This window comes from Budorcas taxicolor, chromosome 17 (assembly GCF_023091745.1).
Source record: "Budorcas taxicolor isolate Tak-1 chromosome 17, Takin1.1, whole genome shotgun sequence".
NCBI lineage: Eukaryota > Metazoa > Chordata > Mammalia > Artiodactyla > Bovidae > Budorcas > Budorcas taxicolor.
In genome coordinates, this window is record NC_068926.1 from 40,338,053 (window position 1) to 40,365,962 (window position 27,910).

The following is a 27,910-nucleotide window of genomic DNA, read 5'->3' on the forward strand; positions in this document are numbered from 1 at the left end:
ATGTATTCCCCTCCCATCCAGGCTGCCGCATAACACCGAGCAGAGTTCCACATGCTATACAGTAGGTCCTTGTTGGTTATCCATTTTAAATATAGCTGTGTGTACACAACCATCCCAAACTCTCTATCTATCCCTTGCCCCATCCTTCCCCCATCCCCAGCAACCATAAGTTTGTTCTAAGCCTGTGAATCTGTCTCTGTTCTGTAAGTTCATCTGTATGATTTCTTTTAGATTCCACATATGAGGGATGTCAAATGATATTTCTCCTTCTCTGTCTGACTGACTTCACTCAGTATGACAATCTCTGGGTCCACACATGTGGCTGCAAATGGCACTGTTTCATTCTTTGTATTACTGAGTAATATCCCATTGTATATACGTATCACGTCTTCTTTATCCACTCCTCTGTTGATGAACATTTAGATTGCTTCCACGTCTTGACTATTGTAAACAGCGTTGTGTGTTTGTGCTTAGTCTCTCGGTCATGTCTGAGTCTTTGCGACCCCATGGACTGTAGCCAGGCTCCTCTGTCCATGGAGATTCTCCAGGCAAGAATACTGGAGTGGGTTTGCCATTCCCTCTCCAGAGGATCTTTCTGACCCAGGGATCAACCCAGGTCTCCCTCACTGCAAACAGATTCTTTACCATTTGAGCTACAGGGAAGTTCCTATGAGCAGCATGTTTTAAGGGAGATGCTGATGATAGGATGGGGAGGCACCAGGACCACATCACACAAAGAAAACTAAGGAACTGGGGAGCCCAACTTGCAAAATAACTTAGTCTGAGCCTTTCTCCATGTCTGACAGGTGGTCCCCCAAGAGAGGGATTAGTAACTAAGATTCAGAATTCAGACCATATTACAGGAAGGCATATTTCAGTTCAACATAAGAAAGAATCATCTAACCTGTCCAAAAATGGAATGTGCTTCTGTGCTGGGAATATTTTGGCAGTTGGATGGGCACCAGCCTTGGGGGGAGCCCTAAACTAAGGTATGAGGTTAAACTTCCTGACCAATCCCAGACCCCAAACACTGGAAATGTGTCTGTCTCTGCCAATACTGTGGGTGCAATAACTGGCTTTGGGACTGTATTAATGTGATGGCCAAAACCTACTGGCAACCCAAGTGGATTAATATATCACTAATGCAACAGGGCGTCTGTTTATTTTACATGGGAATGTTGCCCTGGTCTCCGAAGCAGAAGCCACAACCGGTAACTCTTAATGACCCGTTCTCAGAGGCTCTGAACAGCAGCTGAAATGTGGATTCTCCTGCATTGCAGGCAGATTCTTTACTGTCTGAGACACCAGAGTAGCTATTTCCTTCTTCAGGGGATCTTCCTGACCCAGGCATTGAACCTAGGTCTCCTGCATTGCAGGCAGATTCTTTAACCAGATCTTCCCAGGTGGCAATAGTGGTAAAGCATGATCCTGCCAATACAGGAGAGAGACATAAGAGACACGGGTTTGATCCCTGGGTCAGGAAGATCCCCAAGGGGAGGGCATGGCAACCCATTCCAGTATTCTTGTGTGGGAAATCCCATGGACAGAGGAGCCTTGTTGGCTACAGTCCATGGGGTCTCAGACACGACTGAAGCGACTTAGCATACACACATGATGGCTCTAACTTCAAAACCTTCTGTCTTTAAGGTTCTTTTGTGTCTGTATGATCCCAAGGACTACAGATCCTGAGGATTTCTGCTTGTCACCACCTAGATTGCCCGTCATGCTCGCTGCTTCATTTGAAGCCATCATGTGACCTAACATGAGTACTATGTGGAGTGAAAGCGTAGATGCTCCCGAGCTGTCAGCATGTATAACACGTCCTGTCTGGAGTGTAATCTCATTTTTAAAGGGATCTGACTGTGAGCAATTAGCGACAGAAACCTGGGGGGCAGGTTTCAGGGATGAGTAACAAGTCACAGTATTTGCAGGGACAGGGTGTGGTCACATAGCCACATAGCCAAGCCACCAGCTCTTCCCCTGCATAAACACGGTTGCTCACTGCAGTTTCGTTTTGGTCATCTGAATAGACCCTTCCAGACGGCTTCTGTCTGACTCTTCAGCCAGTTATGTGCCCTGAAGACCTCGCCCTCTCTAACAAACAAACATTGCAACAACTTCCCCACTCATCATGAGCCACGTTTGTAATGATCCGCCAGCTTAAGTACCATAGAATTTCACAGGTTTCCACATTCCACACCAACACCGTTCAATAGGAATCATATGCAGCCCACATATATAATTCAAAATGTCTTAGGAACCACGCTTTTTTTTTTTTTTTTTACTGGAGTGTAGTAGTTGATTTACAATGTTATTCTAGTTTTCGGTATACAGCAAAGTGACTCAGATATACACACACAGTTATATATTCTTTCTCAGATTCTTTTCCCTTATAGGTTATTGCAAGATACTTATAGTTTCCCCTAGAAGCCACATTCTAAAAGTTAAATCAGGTGAAATCACTTTAATAATGTATTTCATTAATCCAGTATATCAATATGGTTATCATTTTAATATGAAATCAATGTCAAAAGTTATAAATAGAAAATTTTACATTCTTTTTTTGTATTAAGTCTTCGAAATCTGGAATGTGAATTTAACTCACAGCATGTCTCAGTTTGGACTGGACCCTCAACAAGTTCCCAAAACCACTAGCGTGGTTACCATTTTGGAAAGTGCAGCGTCAGGCTTGCTAAAGCTCAGATGAATATTTTCTTAGAACATCCAAATATACTAGCATCCAGTTGATGGGTTTTTCATTAAGTTTCTGCAAAGAAGTATCAAAACACTTTTGACCTGTGACTTCTCCATGAGGTCAGCTTTTATAATTAGGATGAATAATAATTAATTAATTATGGTGAAGAACATTTAGACACTTGCTGTGTATAAATAAAAATGATTAAACTTATTGCCATGGTGACATAGTACAAAAATAGAACAACTATACAGGCTACCAGAATTTCAACTATTGATGATCAGGTAGGGTCTACCTAGACTAGGAATCCAGGAATTCATGGTGTGGTTCCTATATTATTTTTAATGTTTAGTGAAGAAAACATAAAACACTTAGAGTAGGCTCATAGCTCCCTGTGCTTCTTCACAAAGGACTGAAAGATTCAGTTCAGTTCAGTTCAGTTCAGTTGTTTAGTCGTGTCTGACTTTTTGCGACCCCATGGACGGCAGCACACCAGGCCTCCTTGTCCATCACCAACTCCCGGAGTTTACTCAAACTCGTGTCCGTTGAGTCGGTGATGTCATCCAATCATCTCATCCTCTGTCGTCCCCTTCTCCTCCTGCCCTCAATGTTTCTCAGCATCAGGGTCTTTTCAAATGAGTCAGCTCTTCGCATCAGGTGGCCAAAGTATTGGAGTTTCAGCTTCAACATCAGTCCTCAATGAACACCCAGGACTGATCTCCTTTAGAATGGACTAGTTGGATCTCCTTGAAGTCCAAGGGACTCTCAAGAGTCTTCTCCAACACCACAATTCAAAAGCATCACTTCTTCAGCGCTCAGCTTTCTTTACAGTCCAACTCGCACATCCATATATGACTACTGGAAAAACCATAGCTTTGACTAGATGGACCTTTGTTGACAAAGTAATGTCTCTGCTTTTTAATATGCTGTCTAGATTGGTCATAACTTTCTTTCCAAGGAGTAAGTGTCTTTTAATTTCATGGCTGCAGTCACCATCTGCAGTGATTTTGGAGCAAGATGATAGCTTTTAAACAGAGTCCAAATTGAATCTCATTCCCCTATAGAGAGGAATATTTTTCTGTTCACCTTAACAGTGGGAGGAAGATTTTAAGGTCTTCTTTGTGGAAGGATAGTATTTCTTTTTAGAGCAAGGTTAAATCTGATGTTCATCTGTTTGGCACCACGATACTTCCTGTGTAATATCATTAAACACTTCTCACCATAACAGTTCAGGGTATTGCATTCAGTTATCTCAGGCCTAATCTTGTTTATTAGCATTAATAGAAAAGATACAGGGATGGCAAAAGGTGATGGAAATAGAAAAGGTTAGAATGAGGATAATATGGTAATAGCTACCGCCAGGCATGTGCTATGTGCCAGGTTCGTGTATAGACAAAGCTTACCTACACACCATAGCTCCCAATTCTTACTACACCTGCATGAGGTTGTCAGATGTGGTTTCATTGTTCAGATAAGAAACAGCCTGAGAAGTAGTCTTTGAGAAGGTTACAAACCTAGTCTGCAATAGAATTCAGATAAAGTATGGTCCGTTTTCTCTGCTGCACACCAGAAACCACCCAATAAAGCAAAATAAATGAAAAAGGAAATGGTTTGCTGTAAACCCATTGCAAGCCTCAAGACATATTGACTGAAAGGGCAGAGTGTAAATTATATGATATAAACTTGGTTGGGGAAAATAAAGCATTTCATCATTTCCCTGTACAACAAAGAAGAGGGAACAGTTGAAGGGGCAGTGACAACAATGGTGTCCCGAGACGATCATAAATACACTGCGCAGAAAATGAAATTCCAGAGAGACAGGGAAAACTGAAGAGTAGGAGGGACTGAATGTGTAAGTGATAGGTATGATCAAAAGACCAAAGCAGAGGCAAAAAAGTAATTCAGGTGACCATTGTATCAGTGGCTTTCAAATTTTCCTGACTGCAGCCCGGAGTAAAAAATATATTTTACAAGGGATCCAGTTAACTAATGCTGTGTGAGTGTGTGTGTGTGTGTGTGTATACAGGTGCAAAGAGAGTTCACTGGACAAAGGATAGTCTTTATTTTTTTATTTCAAATATGTTTTTAAAATTTTTATCTTATATTGAATAATAGTTGATTTACAGCATATTAGCTTCAAGTGTACAACAAAGTGATTCAGTTATACATATATACATGTATCTATTCTATTTCAAATTCTTTCCCCATTTAAGTTATTACAAAATATTAAGTATAGTTTCCTGTGCTATCCAGTAGGTCCTTGTTGGCTATCTGTTTTATATATAGTAGTAAGTACATGTAAATCTCAAACTCCCAATTTATCCCTCCCCTCTCTCTTCCCTTTGGTAGTCATGAATTTGTTTTTTATGTCTGGGAGTCTATTTTAGTTTTATAAATAAGTTCATTTGTATCATTTTTTAGATTCTGCATCTAAGTGATATCATATGATATTTGTCTTTGTCTGTCTGACTTGAGAAGGGACAGTCTTTTAAACAAGTGTTGCTACAACAGTTGAATAGCCACACACAAAAAAGTTGAACTTCAATGCATGTCTCTCATCATATACACTTTTTTTTAACCATGAAACTTGTGGGATCCTGGTTCCCTGACCAGGGATCAAACTTGGGCCCCTCTTCAGTGGAAGTGCAGAGTTCTAATTGCTGGACTGCCAGAGAATTCCTGACATATACAAAAAATGACTTGAAATGGATCATAAACCTAAATGAAAAACCCCAAACTATAAAACTTCTAAAGAAAACATAAGAGAAAACCTTTGTGACCTTGGGTTAGGTAAATAACTTTTTAGACTCAACATCTTAAAGATGATCCATAAAAGGATCAATTTATAAATTGGTCTTTATCAAAGTTAAAACTTCCATTCTCCATAAGATACTGTTAGGAGGATAAAAATAGAATGACAGACTAGAAGAAAATATTTGCAAAATATATATTGATAAAAGACTTGTAGCCATAAATAACTCTCAAAACTCTCCATAAGGAAACAACACACACACACACACAAAGGGCAAAAGACTTGGACCGTTTATCAGAGAAGACATACAGATGGCAAATCAGCACAAAATGCTCAGTATTATTAGTTGTTACAGAGGCGCAGACCAAAATTGCAATTAGATAGCATCACCCACTTATTAGAAGGGCAAAACATTAAGACAGACTCTACCGTGTTTGGGTGTGGAAGCAGAGAACACTGCAGTGTTCAGTAGAATACTGCTGGTGAGAATATAAAACAAATGACCACTTTGGGGATCAATTTGACAGTATTTTAGGTTAATACACCTACCGTATGACCCAACCATTTCACTCCCAGGTTTTACCTAAGAGAAATGAAAGCATATGTCCACACAACGGTCTGTACACAGATGTTCACAGCGGCTTTATTTGTATCAGCCCCAAACTGAAAACAACCCCACAGTCCATCACCAGGAAAATGAATACACTAAGTGTTTCATATTCATACAACAAGATACTATTTATCAAGAAAAAGAGATAACCTATTGGTATATGAGTGATCTCAAAATAATTATGCTTAGTGTCAGTAGCCAGACAAAAGAGAGTGCATGCTATATGATGCCATTTATATAAGCTTGTAGAAAATGCAATTAATTTATAGTAACTGAATGCAGATATGTGGTTGCCTTGGTATGGGAAAGGGTAGGGAGTGGGAACAAGAGAGGATTTATAAAGTGGTGTGAGGAAATTTGGAGGTGATGGGATATGATTTTTATTTTGATTGGGCTGATAGTTCATGGGTAGGGTTGCCAGATTTATCAAGTGAAAATACAAGGCACCCAACTAAATTTGAATTTCAGATAAAGAATATTTTTAGTATAATTATGTACCATACAATGTTTGGAATATAGTTGTACAAAAAAGTATTTATTGTTTATCTGAAATTCACATTTAACTGGATGTTCTGTATTTATCTGGCCCCCGGTTCATGTATGTACACATTTGTGGAGGGGTGGGATGGAGGGAGGAGAAGGCGGGACGGGAGGGAAGGGATGTATGTATACATACAGCTGATTCACTTTGTTGTACAGCAGAAGCTAACAAAACATTGTAAAGCAATTATCCTCCAATTAAAAAATAAATTTAAAAAACTTAGGATGCAGTTTATTGTATGTCAGTTATGCTTCGATAAAGTTGCTAAAAACAAGAAACTGGATTAACCAAGGAGGATGTGATGACTTTCCCAGGTCCTCCCAGCATCGGCAGCCACACCAGGACCAAAGTCCCAATGCCATGTCCCCTAGTTCAAAGGCTCTGCTTGCTCTTCCAAGCTGATTCAAGAAGAAAATGTTTGCTCACAAGGAGGGGAAAAATAGACCCCCAAAGTATGGACATTCAGAAATGGACTGACAAGAAACTTTAAATTAGTTTATAATGTATAATCTCTGCTCTCACGTGTGAAGTCTGATATTTCACCTGTTCGCAAACCCATTTATTTATTTTTACTTAAAACAATCGTTTTATCACGTTCACAGATTACAGATTATTTGGGTCAGAAATTGGGAAAGGGCACAGCAGGGTGGCTGGTCTCTGCGTGATATCTAGAGTCTCACCTAGGAGGATTCAGTCTATGGGCAAGAATCCTCTTGAGGCATCATCATTCACAGGTCAGTGGTTGACGTTCATTGTCTACTTAGACCCCTCTGGGGCCCTCAGACCAAGGCTGCCCCTGGTCTCCCTGTGTGGCCTGGATTTCCTCACAACATGGCAGCCTTGAACTTCTTAAGTGGGGACCAGGGCTTCGGAGGTGAGCGTCTCAAGAGGCAAGAAGTGGCAGATGCCAGTTCTAAGGGCTGGACCCAGAGATGAGAGCAGTGACACTTTTGCCATATGCTACAAACTCATTTTAAAGCAAAATGCCTCAGTATTGTGAATTTGTTCTCGGAATAAACGAGGACTTGTTTCATTTCAAACCCCTTGGCTAGTACCTGGGAACACAAGCAGTCCCCTGGCTGGCTGAGGAGAAAAGTGTAAAGGTGTAATAAAAGGATACCGGGAGACTGCTAGTCCAGTGGTTAAGATTCCATGCTAGCATTGCAGGGGGGATGGGTTTGATCCCTGGTTGGGCAGGGCCAAAAAAAGATTTTTTTAAAAATGTATCAAATGGACAAACAACAAGTTCCTACTGTATAGCACAGAGAACTGTATTCAATATCCTGGGATAAAAGAAAATGGAAAAGAATATGAAAAAGAATGTACATATATATAAATGAGTCACTTTGCTGTACAGCAGAAATCAACACAATGTTGTAAACAACTCTGATAAAAAATGAATTTAAAAAGATACAAAAATGTACAGAGTATCAATCTGTTGATTACTGCTTACCTGCTTTTTATAATCAAACATTTCTCAATAATCCCAATGGGGGCTCACAAGTTTTTCTTGCAACCTACTTTCGGTCATTTTAAAGCCATTCTTATTTATTTATTTGGCCATCCAATATGGGCCACGTGGGATCTTAGCTCCCCAAAGAGGGATCGAACCCACGTACCTGCAGTGGAGGCACTGGAAGTACTGAGTTTTAATCACTGGATTGCCAGGCAAGCCCCCTTAAAGTTATCTTTACACATTTATTATATAATTCACAAGGTGGAGAAATACCACTTTCTAGTCCAAATTGCCCTGGTCTAAACTGGAGTCACTTATGGCCATCTAGAAATAAACAACCCTTTCCCGATGTCCTGTTTATCTGGGGGATAGAGAAGGAATGGTTATATTTCACTGAGGCTAAAAAGTGTTAATTTCATAAACTGCATTCTAATTCCTCTGTAATTTTGATGTACTCTGCTACCAATGCCTACATTTAACGTGGTAAGTTTCTTTTCTTTTCTCTTCGGGAAGCAAACCCAGTATTAAGTCAATGGTATGTTTTACAACCCATAGCAGCTGTTTCTACCCAGCCCTGTGTTAGTTAAGCTCTTCTCTCTGGATTAGGCAGTAATTACCATCATTACTCAGCATGAACAGAGAGCAATGTGTATCCGTTCAGCTCTTCCAGGGGTGGGTAAAACCAGTGCCATTCTTACTCATGTTGTTATTTCCAGTCTATCTATATCATTTATCATCCCACCTACTTTTCTAGGTTTTTATCTGCACTGACAGGTTAACTATATTTACATCTCCTGACTGGTCACTTATGCAACTCTTAATAATATCAGCAATCACAGAGTCAGAAATGAGATGGGGCCAAAGTAGAATAAAGCAATACTCTCTTTTGGGACCTTTTGTACAAATAAAAAATAGCCTCTTTTGGACTTTTGGACCTTCTGGTGATTCAGTGGCTAAGACTCTGAGGTCCCAATGAAGGTGGGGGAGGCCCGGGTTCAATCCCTGGTCAGGGAACTAGATCCTACATGCTGCAACTAAAGATCCAGAATGCTGCAACAAAGATTGAAGATCCCGCATGCTGCAAATAAGACCCAACTCAGCCAAATAAATAAACATTTTGATTATTTTTTTGAAAAGTAACCTTATTTTTTTGGGCTCCAAAATCACTGCAGATGGTGACTGCAGCCATGAAATTAAAAGACGCTTACTCCTTGGAAGAAAAGTTATGACCAACTTAGAGAGCATGTTGAAAAGCAGAGACATTACTTTGCCGACTAAGGTTCGTCTAGTCAAGGCTATGGTTTTTCCAGTGGTCATGTATGGATGTGAGAGTTGGACTGTGAAGAAGGCTGAGCAAGAATTGATGCTTTTGAACTGTGGTGTTGGAGAAGACTCTTGAGAGTCCCTTGGACTGCAAGGAGATCCAACCAGTCCATTCTGAAGGAGATCAGCCCTGGGATTTCTTTGGAAGGAATGATGCTAAAGCTGAAACTCCAGTACTTTGGCCACCTCATGCGAAGAGTTGACTCATTGGAAAAGACTCTGATGCTGGGAGGGACTGGGGGCAGGAGGAGAAGGGGACGACAGAGGATGAGATGGCTGTATGGCATCACTGACTCAATGGACTGAGTCTGAGTGAACTCCAGGAGTTGGTGATGGACAGGGAGGCCTGGCGTGCTGTGATTCATGGGGTCGCAGAGTCTGACATGACTGAGCAAATGAATTGAACTGAGTCATTTCAATAAAATGTTTATTTTTGTAGCGATGTAACCAACAATTTGATTCTAGCAAATAGAGAAGCTTTCTGTCTAAACCATGCATGGAGAAAGTGTCAGATAAAAGACACACATGAGACCCCCTCCAGATCAGGGGTCTTCAACTGTGCCCTGTGGACCAAATCTTGTTCAACTCCTGGTTTAACTGCAGCTGAAAATGGTTTTGACTTCCTAAGTGGTTTAAAAAATTCAAAGAAGAATACTTTGTAACATGTGAAATTATGTAAAATTCCAATTTTAGTGTTCATAGGTCCAGTTTCGTTGGTATACAGATACACTTTCATCTACATACTGTCTATGGTTTGTGCTGCAGAGTCAGGGCTGAGATGCGGTGACAGACGTGGCAAAGCCCCAGAGCCTGAACCGTTTCCTTTGGAGCCTCTCCTAGGACAGTTTGCCCACCTCTGCTCTAGCTCAGAAGGTCTGAGAGGAACACTGCCCTCTCTCCCTTGCACTGTGTGAAGATGAGTTCATCTGGGGCCCCTGGCTTGCCTCTACCTTTCTGTTTCAGCATAAAGTCATCTCTTCAAGCATGAGAGCATAAACACTAAATGAATTATAATTCATATGATCAAGAACCAGACAGTAAAGTACCCACTTCAAATAATGCTGTGTGTTAGAAAAGTAGATTTTAGGGCTTCCCTGGTGGCTCAGAGGGTAAAGCGTCTGCCTACAATGCAGGAGACCCGGGATCAATCTCTAGGTCGGGAAGATCCCCTGGAGAAGGGAATGGCACCCCACTCCAGTACTCTTGCCTGGAAGATCCCATGGACTGAGAAGCCTGGTAGGCTACAGTCCATGAGGTCACAAAGAGTCGGACACGACTGAGCGACTTCATTTTCATGGTCCAGTGGTTAAGAGTTCCTCTGCCAATGCAGGGGACACGGGTTCTGTCTCAGGCCTGGGAAGTTACCACGCCTAGGGGCAGCTAAGCCCATACATCTGAACTGCTGAACCTGTGAGAAGGTTCAGCCACCACAGTGAGAAGCCTGCTCACCACAACTGGAGAGTAGCCCCTACTTGCAGCAACTAGAGAAAGCACACTAGCAGCAAATAAATAAAATTGTAAAAAGTGGATTGCAAAGCAGTATAAAAAAACATTTTGCATTGGGTGTGTTATCCTTTTTTTCCTGTGACGAGTTTCTCAAAGCTCCGTAGCAGACAAGTCAGAGGGCTCACACGTTCCTCCTTGCCAGGGAGCCGCCGTTTTGTTTGGTCACATAATTTGGCTTCATATGACTCGGAGTAAAACCCTGATTCATCCATGCCAGTCACTGAAATCCAGTCCTCTTGCCAGGGCTTGGTTTTAGGAAGAGATAAATGACTCAGTTCCCACCAATAAAATGAGAGAATAATTCACCTGGGTTTTCGAGGAAGGGCTTCTCCACTGGTGAAGCACCGCCCCCCACCCTGGGTATTATGATACCTGCAGCTGTGACAGCTTCCCTGGAGCCTCAAGGGGAGCTTGCCTGGAGGCAGCCTGGTCCCCTGGGGACTGCAGAGCACAGATCTAGGTAAAGCCTGTTCTTCTGAAAACAATACTGGGCTACAGCATTAAGCAAGTCTGGATTCTTTAAACCTCAGAAGATCTTACTATATGACACAATGATTTCCCTTATTATTTAATTCATTTGCAATAAATTTCCTGTTACTTGCAGTGCAGTTTTCCGGTGGGTCTTTAAAATTAGTTCTAAATTCGTATGTCTTGTTAATATCTTTTCTCACGGGAGCATCTGAAGCCTGTCTTCGTGAATGGCAAAGAGTTCCTTATCATAGATCGACCATTTTGTGCACATTTATACGAGAAAATTCCAAGTCAAAACTAAACAGAATAAAATCTATTTATTGTCTACTTAGATTTTCTCTTCACACGAGATAAACGTGGAGAATCATCTGGTTGCAGTTTTGTCAAGATGAGTGTGTCTGTTTTATTTTCTAAGTGAAAGCCCCGAGATGTTTACAGAAGTTTTGATGTTACCTTCTTTCTGTGCTGCTGCTGCTGCTGCTAAGTCACTTCAGTCGTGTCCGACTCTGTGCGACCCCAGAGACGGCAGCCCACCAGGCTCCCCCATCCCTGGGATTCTCCAGGCAAGAATACTGGAGTGGGCTGCCATTTCCTTCTCCAATGCATGAAAGTGAAAAGTGAAAGTGAAGTCGCTCAGTCGTGTCTGACTCTTAGCGACCCCATGGACTGCAGCCTACCAGGCTCCTCCATCTCACCAGGGAAAACACGGAATTATATACTTTTAGATTACATCAGCAAGTTCATGATAAAGTAGCTGTTCTTTTAACGAACATCACCAAGCTTTCGCTTAGTGCACCACACTGCCTAGAATGCTATGGAAGTTTCAAAGCCAGTAGAAGACAGTTGGAGTCTCTAAGGGAACTAACTTGGGGCCACTTGATGAGCAGAGAGACAGGAAGCTCCTAAAACAGCTGAGAAGCCTGAGCTCACACATGAAACATGGATCAAGCTGTACTTTACAGTTTCAGAGAATAATAAAATCTGTCCTGAGAGCAGACAATGCTTTCTGAAGGAGAACGTGGTCTCTTTAGACTGTATGGTACCCCAGTCCATTCAGGACTATTCTCCCATCTATTGATCACCCCCCTGGGGATACTGTGTCTCCTTCCCTTGTGTACATCTGATTATGATTCCTTCTTTATATATCTAGTTGTAGACGATCTTTTCTGCTTGTCTTCTGGATTTTTGCATCAACAGTTGGTCTTTAAATAGTTGTAATTTTGGTTGTCCCATGGAAGGAGGTAAGCTCAGAGTCTTCCCCTCTGCCATCTTCCAAATACATATTGACAAATTGAGTCTTTCAGTTCACTCAGTGGTTAGATCTATTGAATAATTGCATGAATTTGATTGAAATGTGCTTTTTAAAATGTTCCAGTCCGTGAGTCCATCCTGTGCTAATAGTTGGAAATGGAGAATCCTGTGTACATTAGCAGTTACAACAATTAATCTCTATTATTGTCTCTTCTCCTTTCCCCATGTGCCTATGTGTGACAGGTGTCCCTTAGAGTTTAGTATTCGCATCTTGCCCTCTGACCTCTGTCTTGGTATGATTCCCCCAACAAGTCCTGCTGTTCTGCATGGTGCATTTGCAATGGCCTGTTTATGCCCATATTGTCAACATATTTTCAAATATATGTATTAAAACAGTTCCATGTTCCACTCAGTACCTTTTGATTTATTTCCTTGGTGTGTTTCATTTTGGTCACTGAGGTGGGGAATTAGCCTCATGAGGCCATATGATGGGATAAAGTGATATTCCTGTGAGCATCCACCCTTCTCTGTTCCAACTATTCAGAATAAGTGTTGTGAAAAGCAATTCTTTCTCTGACCTCACCCTAAACTGTTGTATCATCAAGTCCAGACTAGGAGGGTCTAAGGGAGTTCTGAAAATTAGAGAATTGCTTGCTTTTCCCTCAGCATGACTTTATATACTTGCCATCTTATGCTGGAATTCTTTTTTTTTAATATAATTTATTTATTTTTGACTATGCTGGCTCGTCATTGCTTTGTGTGGGCTTTCTCTAGTTTTCGAGAGTGGGGGCTACTCTTTAGTTGCAGTGTGTGGGTTTCTCACTGTGCTGGCTTCTCTTGTTGTGGAGCACAAGTTCTGGGTTGTGTGAGCTTCAGTAGTTGTGCTGGGTAAGCTCAGCAGTTGCAGTTCCCGGGCTTGAGGGCACAGGCTTAGAAGTTGTGGTGCCCAGGCTTAGTTGCTCCACGGCATATGGGATCTTCCCGGACCAGGGATCAAACCTGTGTTCTTGCATTGGCAGGCAGATTCTTTACCATTGAGCCACCAGGGAAGCCCTTTGATGGAATTCTTTAATTCCTTTATTCAATAAACAATTCTCTTCAGCATTCAACACATGTTTTTTGAGGACATACATGTTCCAAGCACTGTGTTGGTCATTAAGACTTTTATAGAGATTGCTGCTGCTAAGTCACTTCAGTCGTGTCCAACTCTGTGTGGCTCCACAGATGGCAGCCCACCAGGCTCCCCTGTCCCTGGGATTCTCCAGGCAAGAACACTGGAGTGGGCTGCCATTTCCTTCTCCAATGCAGGAAAGTGAAAAGTGAAAGTGAATTCACTCAGTCGTGTCCCACCCTCAGCGACCCCATAGACTGCAGCCTTCCAGGCTCCTCAGTCCATGGGATTTTCCAGGCAAGAGTACTGGAGTGGGTTGCCATTGCATGCATATAATAAATAAATATATGTGTATAAAAATATAATAAATAAATGATATATGCATGAGAAAGAGGACATTTTCCATTTGCCACCTGGTGGGTATTATGCTTAGTGAAATAAGTCAGACAGAGAAAGAAAAATGCTATATAATATCACTTATATGTGGAATCTAAAAAAGGCACACACTTGAGTAACATTGTGGTTACCAGGGGCTGGGAATTGGTGCAATAAAACAGATGCTGTTTAAAGAGACAAACTCTGAAAAATAAGGTACACACTCAAAGAATAGCAGATAAGCCTAGAGATCTAATGTACAGCATAGCGAATATGGACAACAATATGGAATTATCAAAATTGCTAAGAGACTAGTTTTAATTAGTTTAGTCCATCCACTAAAAGGAAATGATAGACGTGCTAATTATCACTATAATGGTGATCATATTAGAGTATATAAATGTATTGACTCAACATGTTATACACCTTAAATGTATACAGGATTTATGTCAAATCTATTTCAATTAAAACGTTTTTAAGTGTTTACAAAGATAAATAAAAACCTTTACCCTCTAGGAGCTTACAAATAGAGTAGATCCAATTAATACAGTATTTTTAAAGATGAAATCAAAAGAAACTACTGTGAAGGCAGCATGCTGAGTGTCTAATTTGGACTTGGCAGGATTTGAGATGTTTTCCAGAAAAGGCAGCACTCACAGTAAGCCTTGAAAGATGAGTTCTGATCATGAGAAAATGTGAAGGACAGTAAGACTCCAGTTTATGAAGACACTAGTCAGCCATCCTAAGAAATCTGGATGAAAAAAGATATAGGCCCCAGAGAAAACCATTTCATGTTTGTTAGGAGACATAAGAGCTGAGACTAGTTAGAAGGTTAGAAGCCAGCTGAGAGATGCTGAAGGATGGTTTATTAATATCACCTGCCTCTCAGTGAGAAGAGACGCTCCTTGAAGGCAGGTCTTGGCTTTGTTCGCTGCTCTTTGCATAACACTGGGAACAGTGCCTGGCATATAGTTCAGTAATTATTTGTTGAATGAATGAATGAATGCATAAGTCAGTGAGAGAGCAAGTGAATGAATGAGTTACTTCATTAATTAACCGAAACACTGCAAATGCAGGAGAGAAATCAGAAAGAAACACCTGCCTCAGGATGGAACTTTCTTCCTCTGCTGACACGCGCCACAGCCAGGGCCTTTCTAGGTGCTGGCAGCAGGCGACACTTGTTGGGAAGCCGTCAGATTTTCTGATCTGGGCTCTTTCCAGCCTCCATGGCATCTGCTTCCTTCCTGTCCCTCATCTTCAGAGATTGACAGACTCTGGCTTCTGGGTCGAATTTGTCCTGCCACCTGCGAGCAAAGAATGTTCTTTATTTTTTCAAATAGTAGGGGGTGGGGGAGTGGGGAAGCAAAAGAATAGCAGCTTTAAGATGTGAAAATTACATGAAATTAAAATTGCAATGTCTATAAATAAAATTTTATTTATATCCCAGCCATGCCCATTTGTTTGCATAGTGTCCGTGGAGTTGAGACAGAGGCTGTATGCCCCAAACACAAAGTGAAAAATATTTCCTCTCTGGCCCTTTTGTGGGAAAAGTTTGTCAACCCCTGAACTAGAAGAGCTCTCAGGAAAGGCTTTGAAGTTTATTCACAATAAGACATAAATTATTAGTGAATGTTCCTAAAATATACTTTAAAAAATATAACAGGTAAGACAAAGTATCAAATTAAAATGAGAAATGAACAAACAAGAGAGAGGAAGAGACATAAATAGTCATGTTGCTGTATATTATGTGCCAGATCACCAGATAAACACGTCTTTCAACAAAATTATCTCCTCTCCCTCCAGCAAGGCCATCAGACAGACATCACTATTTTTTTTAATCATTTTTAAAATTAAAATTAATTAATTTTTAATGCTGTGTTACTTCATGTGTACAAGATAATGATTTATATATATATATATTTTTTTCAGGTTCTTTTCCATTACATGTTCTTGAAAGATATTGAACATAGTTCCCTGTGCTATACATTAGGTCTCTATTGATTATCTATGTTATATATAGTGGTGTATTTATCAATCCCAGACTCAATTTATCCCTCCTCCCCCTTTTTTCCTTTGGTAACCATAAGTTTTTTTTTTCTTTCTATGTCTGTGAGTCTATTTCTGCTTTGTAAATAAATTCATTTGTATCCTTTTTAAACTGGATGACAACTATAAGTAAGATCGTATGGTATTTATCTTCATCTGCTTTCTTCAGTTAGTATGATAATCTCTAGGTTTATTCATGTTGCTGCAAACAGCAGTTTCCTTCCTTTTAATGGCCGAGTGGTATGCCATTGTATATTTGTACCACATCTCTTTTTCCATTCATCTGTCAATGGACATCTAGTTTTCGTCTCTGTCCTGGCTATTGTAAACACTGGAGTGTGTGTATTTTTTCTCATTTTATAAATGAGTCTAAATTCAGAGGCTGAATAACATTCCCTGGGTCACAAAGCCAGCATAAGAAAAAGTCAGGATTTGACCCTACAGTAGTTAAGCTTGTAAACTACATCCTCAGCTGTAACTTTAGAATTTCAGACACTAATGAGCAGGTCATGCTGGGCATATACAGGGGAGAGAGGAGCTACCCTCTGCCCTTGAGATCATAGTTTCTCCAGGGCAGGAAGATGAAGAAATGAGAACCCATGAAGTTGGCCCAGGTGTGAAAGGAAGTACATCTCCGTCCCACATCATGATGTGAGCCTCTGGGCAGAGGGTCAGTGCTGGGCAGCTCTGTTCAAACATTACAGCTGCCGGTCATCCACTGGAGCTGATCTTCAGGTGTGAACGAGACCTCCAAAACAGATGGGCACATGATGATTTTATTAACCCAGGAGCTGACAGCTTCATGATTGGCAAATGAGGGGTGGAGTTTCGGGGGGAGAATGAATGATCCAAAAAAGCTTCCCATAGGATGATAAACAAATAGGAACTCCCCAAGGGACATAGCAACAGTGGTCGAACAGACATCTTAGTTGTTAAAGGAAAAATAGAGAGACTGTGGATTGGACAGGGATTGGGAGTTTTGCTTTTAGGCAGGGAATTGGATCCAGCAGACAGTCTTGGCTCTGGAGGATGAGGATCAGAATAATGAATCACACAAAGCCAGACACCTATGGAGCTGCCCATCAGGGTAACCTCATGTCTGCATTGCTGGCTGAGCAGTGACGGTAGATCTTTTGGTTATGTGAGTACTGGGCTGGCTCCAGGGGACGGCTGTGAATCTGGCTCATTGAGGATGGTTGTACCAGCTGGCTCTGCTGTGAAGGTGGGTTGCCTGTGTCAGCTCCACAGCCTGGGAGAATTGTCCCAGAAATTCCTGTACCACGCACACCGTATCACGCTATTTCCAAAGCACACAGGAGATGGTGGGGGGATGGCGGTCAGGAAAGTCCAGTGGCTTGACTGAAAAGCCAAAGAGAAGCTTGATTCTCTGGGGAGCCCCTCTCCCCACGCTTGACCTACAAAGCACATGCACTTTCCACGATTCTGTCTAAAAAGAAGTGTTTAGACTCAGCTGTCAAGAAAGTGTTCTTTTAAAAAATGTTTTGCGGTCCACTGAGTGAGGAGGAGGAACTACAGACATCTGCTCTCACATTGGCAGTGGCATGAGGGGACGACAAAATTTCAGCAACTGAAACATTACAAAGAGGATCATTATTTCCCCAACTCTGCTGGTATCTGCAGGACGTGCACAGGTGACCGAAAATAAGATACACGTTTAAATCAGTTTGGTAAAAGCTGGGTTACATAATTGCAAACAGGTTCATTTAGTGCAGGATTTCTCAGAACTTTTAAAATGCTTTTTGTAGGCTGGGAATTTCTCAAAGGCAAATGGACATTGTCCCAAATGTACCTGATGGTGGAGCACCCCTGCCCCCACCCAGGCATTATCATATCACTCATGGGAGCAGCATTAGGGGAACGTTTGAGAAAACACTGGTCTACCCTAGTGGCTCAGATGATAAAGAATCTGCTTACAATGCAGGAGAGCCGGGTTCGATCTCTGGGTCCAGAAGATCCCCTGGAGAAGGAAATTCCAATCCATTCCAGTGTTCTTGCCTGGGAAATCCCAGGGACAAAGGAGCCTGGTAGGCTACAGTCCATGAGGTCACAAATGGTCAGACACTACTGAGTAACTAACACTTTCACTTTCACACTTGGGAAAACACCAGCCTAAGCATACCCTGAAATTTCAGCAAGACTAAAACAGTCACAATTTCATCCTGTTTGGAGGAGATTGCAAATATGTGCTTATGGCAGGAGCTTTGTAAGTGAGCCCTCAGCACTGGTTAACTTGGGAGAGAAAACAGTTTTTCATGCTCAGGCCACTCTATACAGAGTCCTTTTGCCTGAGTGAGAACCTGCAGTCATAAAGGATTCATCACAGGAAACGAGCCAGTCAACACACAGGCATCCCAGGGAGCACGATGATTAGGAAGCTGGGGAGTCATCTGCCCGGGTCTTGTGTCTGGAGAGCTATTTCTCAAGTTTTCTTTTTAAAAATTTTTTAAATTATTTTAGCTCAGTTCAGTTCAGTCGCTCAGTTGTGTCTGACTCATTGCAGCCCCATGGATTGCAGCATGCCAGGCTTCCCTGTCCATCACCAACTCCCAGAGCCTACTCAAACTCATGTCCATTGCATCAGTGATGCCATCCACCCATCTCATCCGCTGTCATCCCCTTCTCCTCCCACCTTCAATCTTTCCCAGCATCAAGGTATTTATTTTGATTTATTTTTGACTGCACTGGGTCTTCATTGCTGAGCATGGGCTTTCTCTAGTTGTGGTGAGTGGGGACGCTCATTGCAGTGGTTTCTCTTGCTGAGGTTTATGGGCTCAGTAGTTGTGATGTACTGGCTTAGTTGTTCAATGTTATGTGGGATCTTCCTGGACCAGGGATCAAACCCACGTCCCCTGCGTTGGCAGGCAGATTCTTATGTACCCCTAGGGAAGTCCCACTTCTCTCATTTTCAGTTTCCTTGGAAAGCTTGGAGGATTTTTCTAGGAACAGATTTGTTACTGACCTCTCCATCAGAGCACTTAGTCAAACTCCCAACTACTTGTACTCTGAAAACCCTGAGCTCAATGACCCAAGACAAAACCAGAGGGGCCCTGGGGCCAGAAGGCACCAATTGACACCAAGACCATAGCAAAACCTCTGTCTCCAAAGCCTGGGCTTCCTCTCAGTAAGAGGACTGATGCTCCTTTTTTCTCTCCAATCTGCCCAGATAGTGCTTCAGCCACTTTGCTTCTGGGTCTTCTGAGACCCTTCCTGGGGCACAGTTCATTGTCTGTTCTAACTAGACCCTTCTTGGCTTCACTTTACACATTTACATCATCAACTTTCAACACCAATTGTATGTAAGCGATCTTTTCCCAGATCTCCTCTTATTTTTGCTTGTTTTGCCCACTTCCACAATTCATTAATTCCTTTTTGTTTATTGTCTTTCTTTTAAAATACCAATATTTATTTAATGCCCCTGCCTTTGGGCCTCTTAATCTGACAATTTTCTCCATCTTCCCATGGCTTCTAATACATTTGGGAAATTTTCTAATCCTCATTTCAGGATTTTATCTCTCTAGATAAAATATTCCAATGTTTAAAGACCAACATCCTGCAAATGTGGTATAAGTGAGAAGTTTTAGTGTATAGAATGTGTCAACTATTCACAACAGCCAAGACATGGAAACAGCCTAATGGCCATCAACAGACGAATGGAGAGAGAAGATGTGGTCATACAGACAATGAAATATTACTCAGCCACAAAAAATGAAATAATGCCATTTGCAATAGCATGGGTGGACCTAGAGATTATCATCCTAAGTGAAGTGAGTCAGAGAATGACAAATATTATATGTAATGGCTTATATGTGAATCAAAAATGATACAAATGACATCATCTATGAAACAGAAACAAGCTCACAGACTTAGAGAACAGACCTGTTGTTGCCAGGCTGGACTTGGAGCACGGAAGGATGGACTGAGGGTTTGGGATAGCAGACAAACTACTTTATGTATAGGATGGATAAATGACAAGGTCATGCTGTGTAGAAAAAATTAACAATGTAGTGAATCAACTATATTTCAATAAAATAAAAATATTTAAAAAAAGAACATGTTTGTATTAAATTGGTTATAAAGAAAGCCGTGTAGTGGGGTGATTAAGAGCTCAATCTGTGAGACAGCCTGTCAAGGAGTGAAGGGCTTGTTAGCTGTGACTCTGGACAAATAACTAATCTTTCTGGGCCTTGTTTTCCCCATCTATAAACTGGGAAAAATAATACCCCATACTTCATTTGGTTATTATAAGGAGCAACTGAATTAACATATCTAAAAAGCTTACGGCAGCACCTAGAACATAGTGAGTGCACACAGTCATTAGTGAATGCACAAAATCATTAGCTAGCATTATCTCCACCGTTTAGAATAACCAAAGCATCTCAGAATAAAGTGCGGAGGTTTTCAGGTTTTTTCTTTCTTTCTGTTTTAAGGCCCAGATTATGTAAAAGATCACCTCCCTCAAGTTGCTCAGCACACTGCCTATATAGGAGAAAAGCATCCCGCAATAGAGAAAACTGGAGATCTCAGATATTTATGGAGGCCTGCCTCGAACAGAAGCTTGCCAGCTAAATATAAACCTGAGTATGTTGGTGAAATTGGCTGGGGAATACCAGAGTATGATTTTATCAACAAAACAAGGCTTCAGACTGGCTTTCACATCAAGGTATTGCTCTTAAATTTATGCTCCTCCTCAAACATTGTTTGCTTTTTTTTTTTCTCCCAATGAATAGTCAGTTTATTTTTTCCAGACTAATTTTACAACTAATTTATTATTAAAATTAATTGAAGCAGATAACAATACAGTCAAAATCAAGTAAACAGAAAAAGTTTTAAGTACCTCACTGTGATTTCTAGCCTTGGGTATAATGTCGTAAGGACTGTGACTAGCAAAATGCTCCATCATGTATTGAAAAATCTGTATGTCAGATTTTCAAAAAAAGACTTGCTTTCAAATAAACACCAGGAACCATCAAAAAACAAAAACAAAAAAATCTCTGAGTGATAGCTGTTTGGTATCCATAATATTAAATATGTCTCCAAGACTTCTTCACATTAAACTTTTTCACATCAAATGTATTGATCTAGGAATTGGAAAAAAATCATTATATTTGTAGGGCTTCTGTTTCACCATCAATACAGTAAATGAAAACAGCTTTCACTTGCCCTCCCTACAGTTTTCTGATTTAAATGCTTTCTGAGTTTGCTTCCATAGGAAACGTTGTGTCCTGGACTTGTCCTTGAGAAGCAAAGGGACTGGAGTTTGTGCATAAAAATGACTGTGTGGATAAAAGTACTTGGCTGCCATCACCCTCTTTAAGTCCCTTGAATACATGAGAGGAGGGGTGTGAAGAGAAGGAAGCCGGAGGCAATGCAAAAGCATTTGCACTTGGCTTTGGCACGCATCCAGATTCCCGGTGACATTCACACACATTCCTCCGCTCTTGTGCGGCTCGGTGAGTGGGTGGTGGTAAAGCAGCAGTCTGTGCTGGACGTCATCCACAAACCTAGAAACCAGCCCCAGAGATTCAAAACCCACTGTGTGGATCGTGCCTCTAAGTCAGGCCATCCAGGGCAGGTAGCGGGAGGGCTCTGAGAAAGCCTGCCTTAGGCGTGAGCACAGCCAGTCTCCTCTGAAACAGGAGAGAGCACAGGTGATTTTAGAAGCAAAATCTGAGGAGTCAGACTTTTTCCCTGCCAGGCCTTTGCCTGGAAATTGAATATGTATCAATGATGCAGCAACAAATTGAATATGTATCAATTGCCTTAATTCCTGAGGCAGTTAGTGCAACCTCATGTGCCTGCTTGCTCAGTCGTCTGGCTCTGAGACCCCATGAGCTGTGGCCCTCCAGGCTTCTCTGTGCATAGAATTATCCGGGCAAGAATACTGGATTGGGTTGCCATTTCCTCTTCCAGGGGATCTTCCCAATCCAGGGATCAAACCTGCATCTTCTGCTTTGGCAGGCAGATTCTTTACCACTGAGCCACCTGGGAAGCTCACAGTATTATACAGAATGGTTAACAAAGTTAAAGCCTTTTTCTGGACCAACCTTCAGCAGTACCCGAGAGCAACTGGGAGCTCAGGCTTTGGGGTCAGACAGCGTGGGTTCCACTCCTGCCTCTGGTCAGGTTCAGCTCTGTGACCCTGGGCTCTGAGTTCACCTCCCTGGGTCTCTGAGCCTCCTCTGCTCCATGTGATGTTTAGGTGTTCACTTCCTGAGACCACTTGAATTCCTATTCCACCCCTGCCACCTCCTAGCTGTGAGAGATCTTGGGCCAGTTCCTCAAAAGCGCTGTGTCTCTTCATCATGGACCTAAGCGTTTGCCTTACTGGGCTGTCATGAAGAAATATCTGCCAACTGCTGGGCACAGTGTCTGCCATACAGCCAGGCTCTAGGTCTGGAATGCTTCTTAACTTCCCAAAATAATGTTTTCCTGCTACTGCTGCTGCTAAGTCGCTTTAGTCGTGTCCAACTCTGTGCGACCCCATAGACGGCAGCCCACCAGGCTCCCCTGTCCCTGGGATTCTCCAGGGAAGAACACTGGAGTGGGTTGCCATTTCCTTCTCCAATGCATGAAAGTGAAAGGTGAAAGTGAAGTTGCTCAGTTGTGTCCAATTCTTCACGACCCCATGGACTGCAGCCTACCAGGCTCCTCCGTCCATGGGACTTTCCAGGCAAGAGTACTGGAGTGGGGTGCCATCACCTTCTCTGACTTACATTACATACTAAACCCAAAAAATGAAAACACTTTTAGCTTAAGTTAGGAATAAAAGGGAATTTCCTAATCTGATATAGATTATCTACAAAAAAGGCGATTACAATAGTGATACTTGATAAAACAGTGAAAGCATTTCTCTTTAAGACCAGGAACAAGACAGTTCAGGTCAGTTCGGTCGCTCAGTCGTGTCCGACTCTTTGCGACCCCATGAATCGCAGCACGCCAGGCCTCCCTGTCCATCACCAACTCCCGGAGTTCACTCAGACTCACGTCCATCGAGTCAGTGATGCCATCCTGCCATCTTATCCTCTGTCGTCCCCTTCTCCTCCTGCCCCCAATCCCTCCCAGCATCAGAGTCTTTCCCAGTGAGTCAACTCTTCGCATGAGTGGCCAAAGTACTGGAGTTTCAGCTTCAGCATCATTCCCTCCCAAGAAATCCCAGGGCTGATCTCCTTCAGAATGGACTGGTTGGATCTCCTTGCAGTCCAAGGGGACTCTCAAGAGTCTTCTCCAACACCACAGTTCAAAAGCATCAATTCTTCAGCGCTCAGCCTTCTTCACAGTCCAACTCTCACATCCATACATGACCACAGGAAAAATCATAGCCTTGACTAGACAGACCTTAGTCAGCAAAGTAATGTCTCTGCTTTTGAATATGCTGTCTAGGTTGGTCATAACTTTTCTTCCAGGGAGTAAGCATCTTTTAATTTCATGGCTGCAGTCACCATCTGCAGTGATTTTGGAGCCCCCCAAAATAGAGTCTGACACTGTTTCCACTGTTTCCCCATCTATTTCCCATGAAGTGATGGGACCAGATGCCGTGATCTTCATTTTCTGAATGTTGAGATTTAAGCCAACTTTTTCACTCACCACTTTCACTTTCATCAAGAGCATGGATGCCGCAAATCCTGATTTTTTTTCATTTAGCTTTGTTCTGGAGGTCTTAACCATAGCAGTAAGGAAAAAAAGTATAAAATGTGAAAGATTGAAATAGAAGAAGTAAAACTATCATAATTTGTTAATATGTTTGTCTACCTAGAATACCTCAAAATATAAGCGAATTTGGTAGTCAACAGGGCACAAAATCCAGGTGTAAAAATCAATTTTATTTTTATATACCAGAAACAAACAGAAAATGCAGCAAAACAGGGTACTACTTACAATATCATCAGCAAATATTAAGTATGTAGGAATAGATCTTAAAAAAAAGATGTTCTGGTACAACCTTGCAAATCAACTATATATCAATAAAAAGAAAGGTGTTCTATACATGGAGAAAAATGATAAAACTATTAAAACAGGATGTAAACAAGTGGAGAGATATATTGTGTTTGTGAATTGAAAGATTCAATATCATAAAGACTGAATCATAAAGATTCTATGTCAAATTTATCAGATTGATAAAAATAATTTCCATGTAATTACAATAAAAACGTCAACTTTTCTTCTGCATTAAAAAAGACTCTCTAGGTATCATTCTTGTTGTGTTGTGAGTTATAAAGGACACAAGGAACATACTCAGCACAGTGCCCAGCAAGAGGTTAACACCCTGATGTCAGTAGTTAGGACTGTGGTTTTGTATTTAATGTCAGCCAGTGCCAGTGACACAGAAAAAGGGCTCAGGCTCCTAAACTGCACCCTGTTCCACTCAGGCAATGAAGATGAAGATCAGAAACTTGGTTCAATATCAAAAGAGATCACTAGTGAGAAGAGAATGCACCAAGAGCAAGGCAGCTGATTTGCAGAGTCCAGAACTTGGGTGGCATTGTGGCTTTTCTCAGGTGATGCCCAGTTTTGTACACAGCCCTCGAGTTGTCTCTGTCTTGAGTGTCTGGGGCTGTGAATCCAAGACCCATGTCAGCCACAACTTAACCTTCCAGGAAGGGATTTATTCAGTTTCTTTGGATGGAATATCACAGATGGTTCTAATTCTCAGCCCTGCTTGGTTGTGTGGTTCTCATAACCTGGTGGGACTGCATGTGAACCAGACAGAGCTCTCCCCACCTAGGGCTCACGTGGAAGCTGGCCTTGTTTGGCACAGGCTGTGACGGCTTGTCAGCTGTGCCCCAGCATTTGACAGTAAATATTTTCAAAGGTGTATCTGTCTTAAGTTTGATTTTTTTGGGGGGGTTGTACTCTGTGGCATGTGGGATCTATTTCCCTGATAAGGGATTGAACCCATACCCCCTGCATTGGAAGCATGGAGTCTTAACCACTGGACCACCAGGGTTAAAGAATTCCTTGGACTTAAAACTTTATCATGAGAGCAAAAGGATGCACTGAGAATGACTGTACATACTGTGCTCTTGCCTGGAGAATCCCATGGATGGAGGAGCCTGGCAGGCTGCCGTCTATGGGGTCGCACAGAGTCGGACACGACTGAAGCGACTCAGCAGCAGCAGCAGCACAAGTCAAGATCCACATATGATTTACCTACCAGTTAAGGCCTAGGATTTGTTACCAAGTTTGTTCATTCCCCCTCAACCCCCTGGCCAACCCCACACCCAGGGCCTGGCTCCATTCCCCCCTTCCTCTATATCCAGGACAGCCCCAGATTCGGACTCCTTATCCTCGCAAGTCCCCAGGCAGCCTCTTCCAAGCAATGAGAAGAAAGTGACATTTGAGCTGATACACACTCATCCACTACGCCTAGAAATGAGTCCCTAACCACAAGTAAAATGTGAGTGCCTGTGCCACGAATTCAGTCTCCTCGCCTAGGAGCTGGACCATTCCTTCACGCCATGTAACACAGGGCAGCGTCTCCATCCATGCCCTGTTCCCTCTCTGGCTGCCTGTCCTGGGTGGTCTTCGATCCCACCCGCCACCGTCGGCATCTATAAGAGTCCCACCAAGGTGGCGCTTTGTTTCTGATTGCAGAGACTCTTCAGTGGCTCCCACTGCAATAGCTCAGAACCTGGATTTTAATCACAAAATTTCATCTAGTGGGTTTTTATAGCCTGAACAGCTGCTCTTCCTAATTCGCTGCTCCAGGTTCCTGTAAGACCAGCTGCTAAGAAAGCTCGGGCACCTGCAGTAGACTTGGTGACATGCCTGGGGCAGCTGCTTCCTGCCCGGTCATGGTCCCTCCTCTTTGGAGGCACTGGAAAGGTGTTGTAGGTCATCTGGATTTGGGTAGAAAGATAACTTCCAGGTTGAGTGACACCTGAAATATTTCCCCACATTTTCAGAGGTCAGTAAAAATCACAACATCAGGTCTCTTTTCTGTGTTTAGCTATTTCTTACTCTGGTGGGGGGCCACAATGCAATGATGATACATGTGTAATAAGCCAGTGAAGATCACTGCTTTTGTTATTTTCATAGACTTAAGAGCAGTACATTTTTGTTTTTTTAATGAATCTGGTCTCTGCCAAACTATATGTGTTGTTTATACAACAACGATATATGGAGACCAGGACTTCCCTGGTAGTCTAGTTCCAGGAGATGCAGGTTCAATCCCTGGTTGGGGAACTAAGATTCCACCTGCCTCGGTGCAACTAAACCCTTGCAGCACATCTAGAGAGAAGCCTATGCACAACAACAAAGACCCAAAGCAGCCAAAAATAAATAAATAAACGAGTAAATACATAAATATTTTTAAAATATATGGAGACTATTGAAATCTTTGGTTTCAAACTGAGGAGCTTCTCTAAGTGGTTCATAGGTGGGCATGTGTCCCACCCATGGGCTTTCATTAATCCAGGTTTTGTTGTGTCCCTTTTCTGCTCCTGCATCTGACCTCATGGCTAGATAATTTAAGACACTTGGCTTTCCCACAGAAAGAATGTGATACTGGACTTGAGGACGGACTCTTCTCAGGTATAATCCCAATGACCATAGTTTATCAGCTAGTCATAACAGATATTACAGCCAATATATCACATAGTGTCACACCTTGAATGATGTGTAGAAGGTAAGAAAGAGAACCATGGGGATGCATCAGTAATATATCTATATGGGATACAGTGTGATATAATAAAAAGGACATTTTTTTGAGGTTTTGAAATTTCTGCCTCCTGTTTGACCCAAATTCCTGAGTGAATACAGAGGGCTTCTCTGAGTTTGATGGACATGGGAACAGACTTTTTGATAGCTGTTCAATAAATTGATCCAAGGTTGGTTTCTTAATGAAACATTTTTCTCGCCATGAATTTATTTAGACAAAGTAAACACAAAAGAGCTGTTTTTGTGGGGATGTAAATTGTTGTACCCACTGTAGAGAACAGTATGGAGTTTCCTCAAAAAACTGAAAACAGACTCAGCAATCCCACTCCTGTGCATACGTCCAGACAAAAACATAATTCACACAGATCCCTGCACCCCAGTGTTCATTGCGGGACTGCTTACAATAGCCAGGACATGGAAAGAATGGAAATGTTCAACAGATGGCTGGATAAAGAAGATGTGGTACATATCTACAACAGATTATTACCCAGTCATGAAAAGGGGCGAAGTAGTGCCGCGTGCAATGACATGGAAGGGCCTAGAGATGGTCAGACTGAGTGAATAAGCGGGATGGAGAAAGAAATTCATCATATGGTATTGATTCTCTGGTTGTACTGCATGGATTTAGTAGTACTGAGGCATGCGGGATCTTAGTTCCCCAACAAGGAATTGAACCTGCAATTGGAAGGTGGATTCTTAACCACTGGACTACCAGGGAAGTCCCAGTCTCCATATTTTTGTATAAACAGCACATATAATTTGGCTGACCAGATCCATTAATTAAAAAAAAACAGTGGGATCTAAAGTATGACAGGAATTGACTTACTTATGAAACAGAAACAGACTCATAGACACAGAATGCAAATTTATGGTCACCAAAGGGAGAGGGGATGGAGGGAGGGATAAAGTTAGGAGTTTGGGATTAATAAAGACGCAAGAATGCTCAAACTACCGCACAATTACACTCATCTCACACGCTAGTAAAGTAATGCTCAAAATTCTCCAAGCCAGGCTTCAGCAATACGTGAACTGTGAACTTCCTGATGTTCAAGCTGGTTTTAGAAAAGGCAGAGACACCAGAGATCAAATTGCCAAC

General features: G+C 42.0%; 1 protein-coding gene across 1 annotated transcript in view; it reads left to right on the forward strand.

Annotated features, from left to right (window-relative positions):
- C17H4orf45 (chromosome 17 C4orf45 homolog) overlaps positions 1–27,910 on the forward strand; it is a 131,102-nt gene that overhangs the window by 30,348 nt on the left and 72,844 nt on the right. The window contains exon 2 of the mRNA XM_052654447.1: positions 20,586–20,818. Coding sequence (XP_052510407.1) covers positions 20,586–20,818 — 233 coding nt within the window. The remainder of the gene's footprint in view (positions 1–20,585; positions 20,819–27,910) is intronic.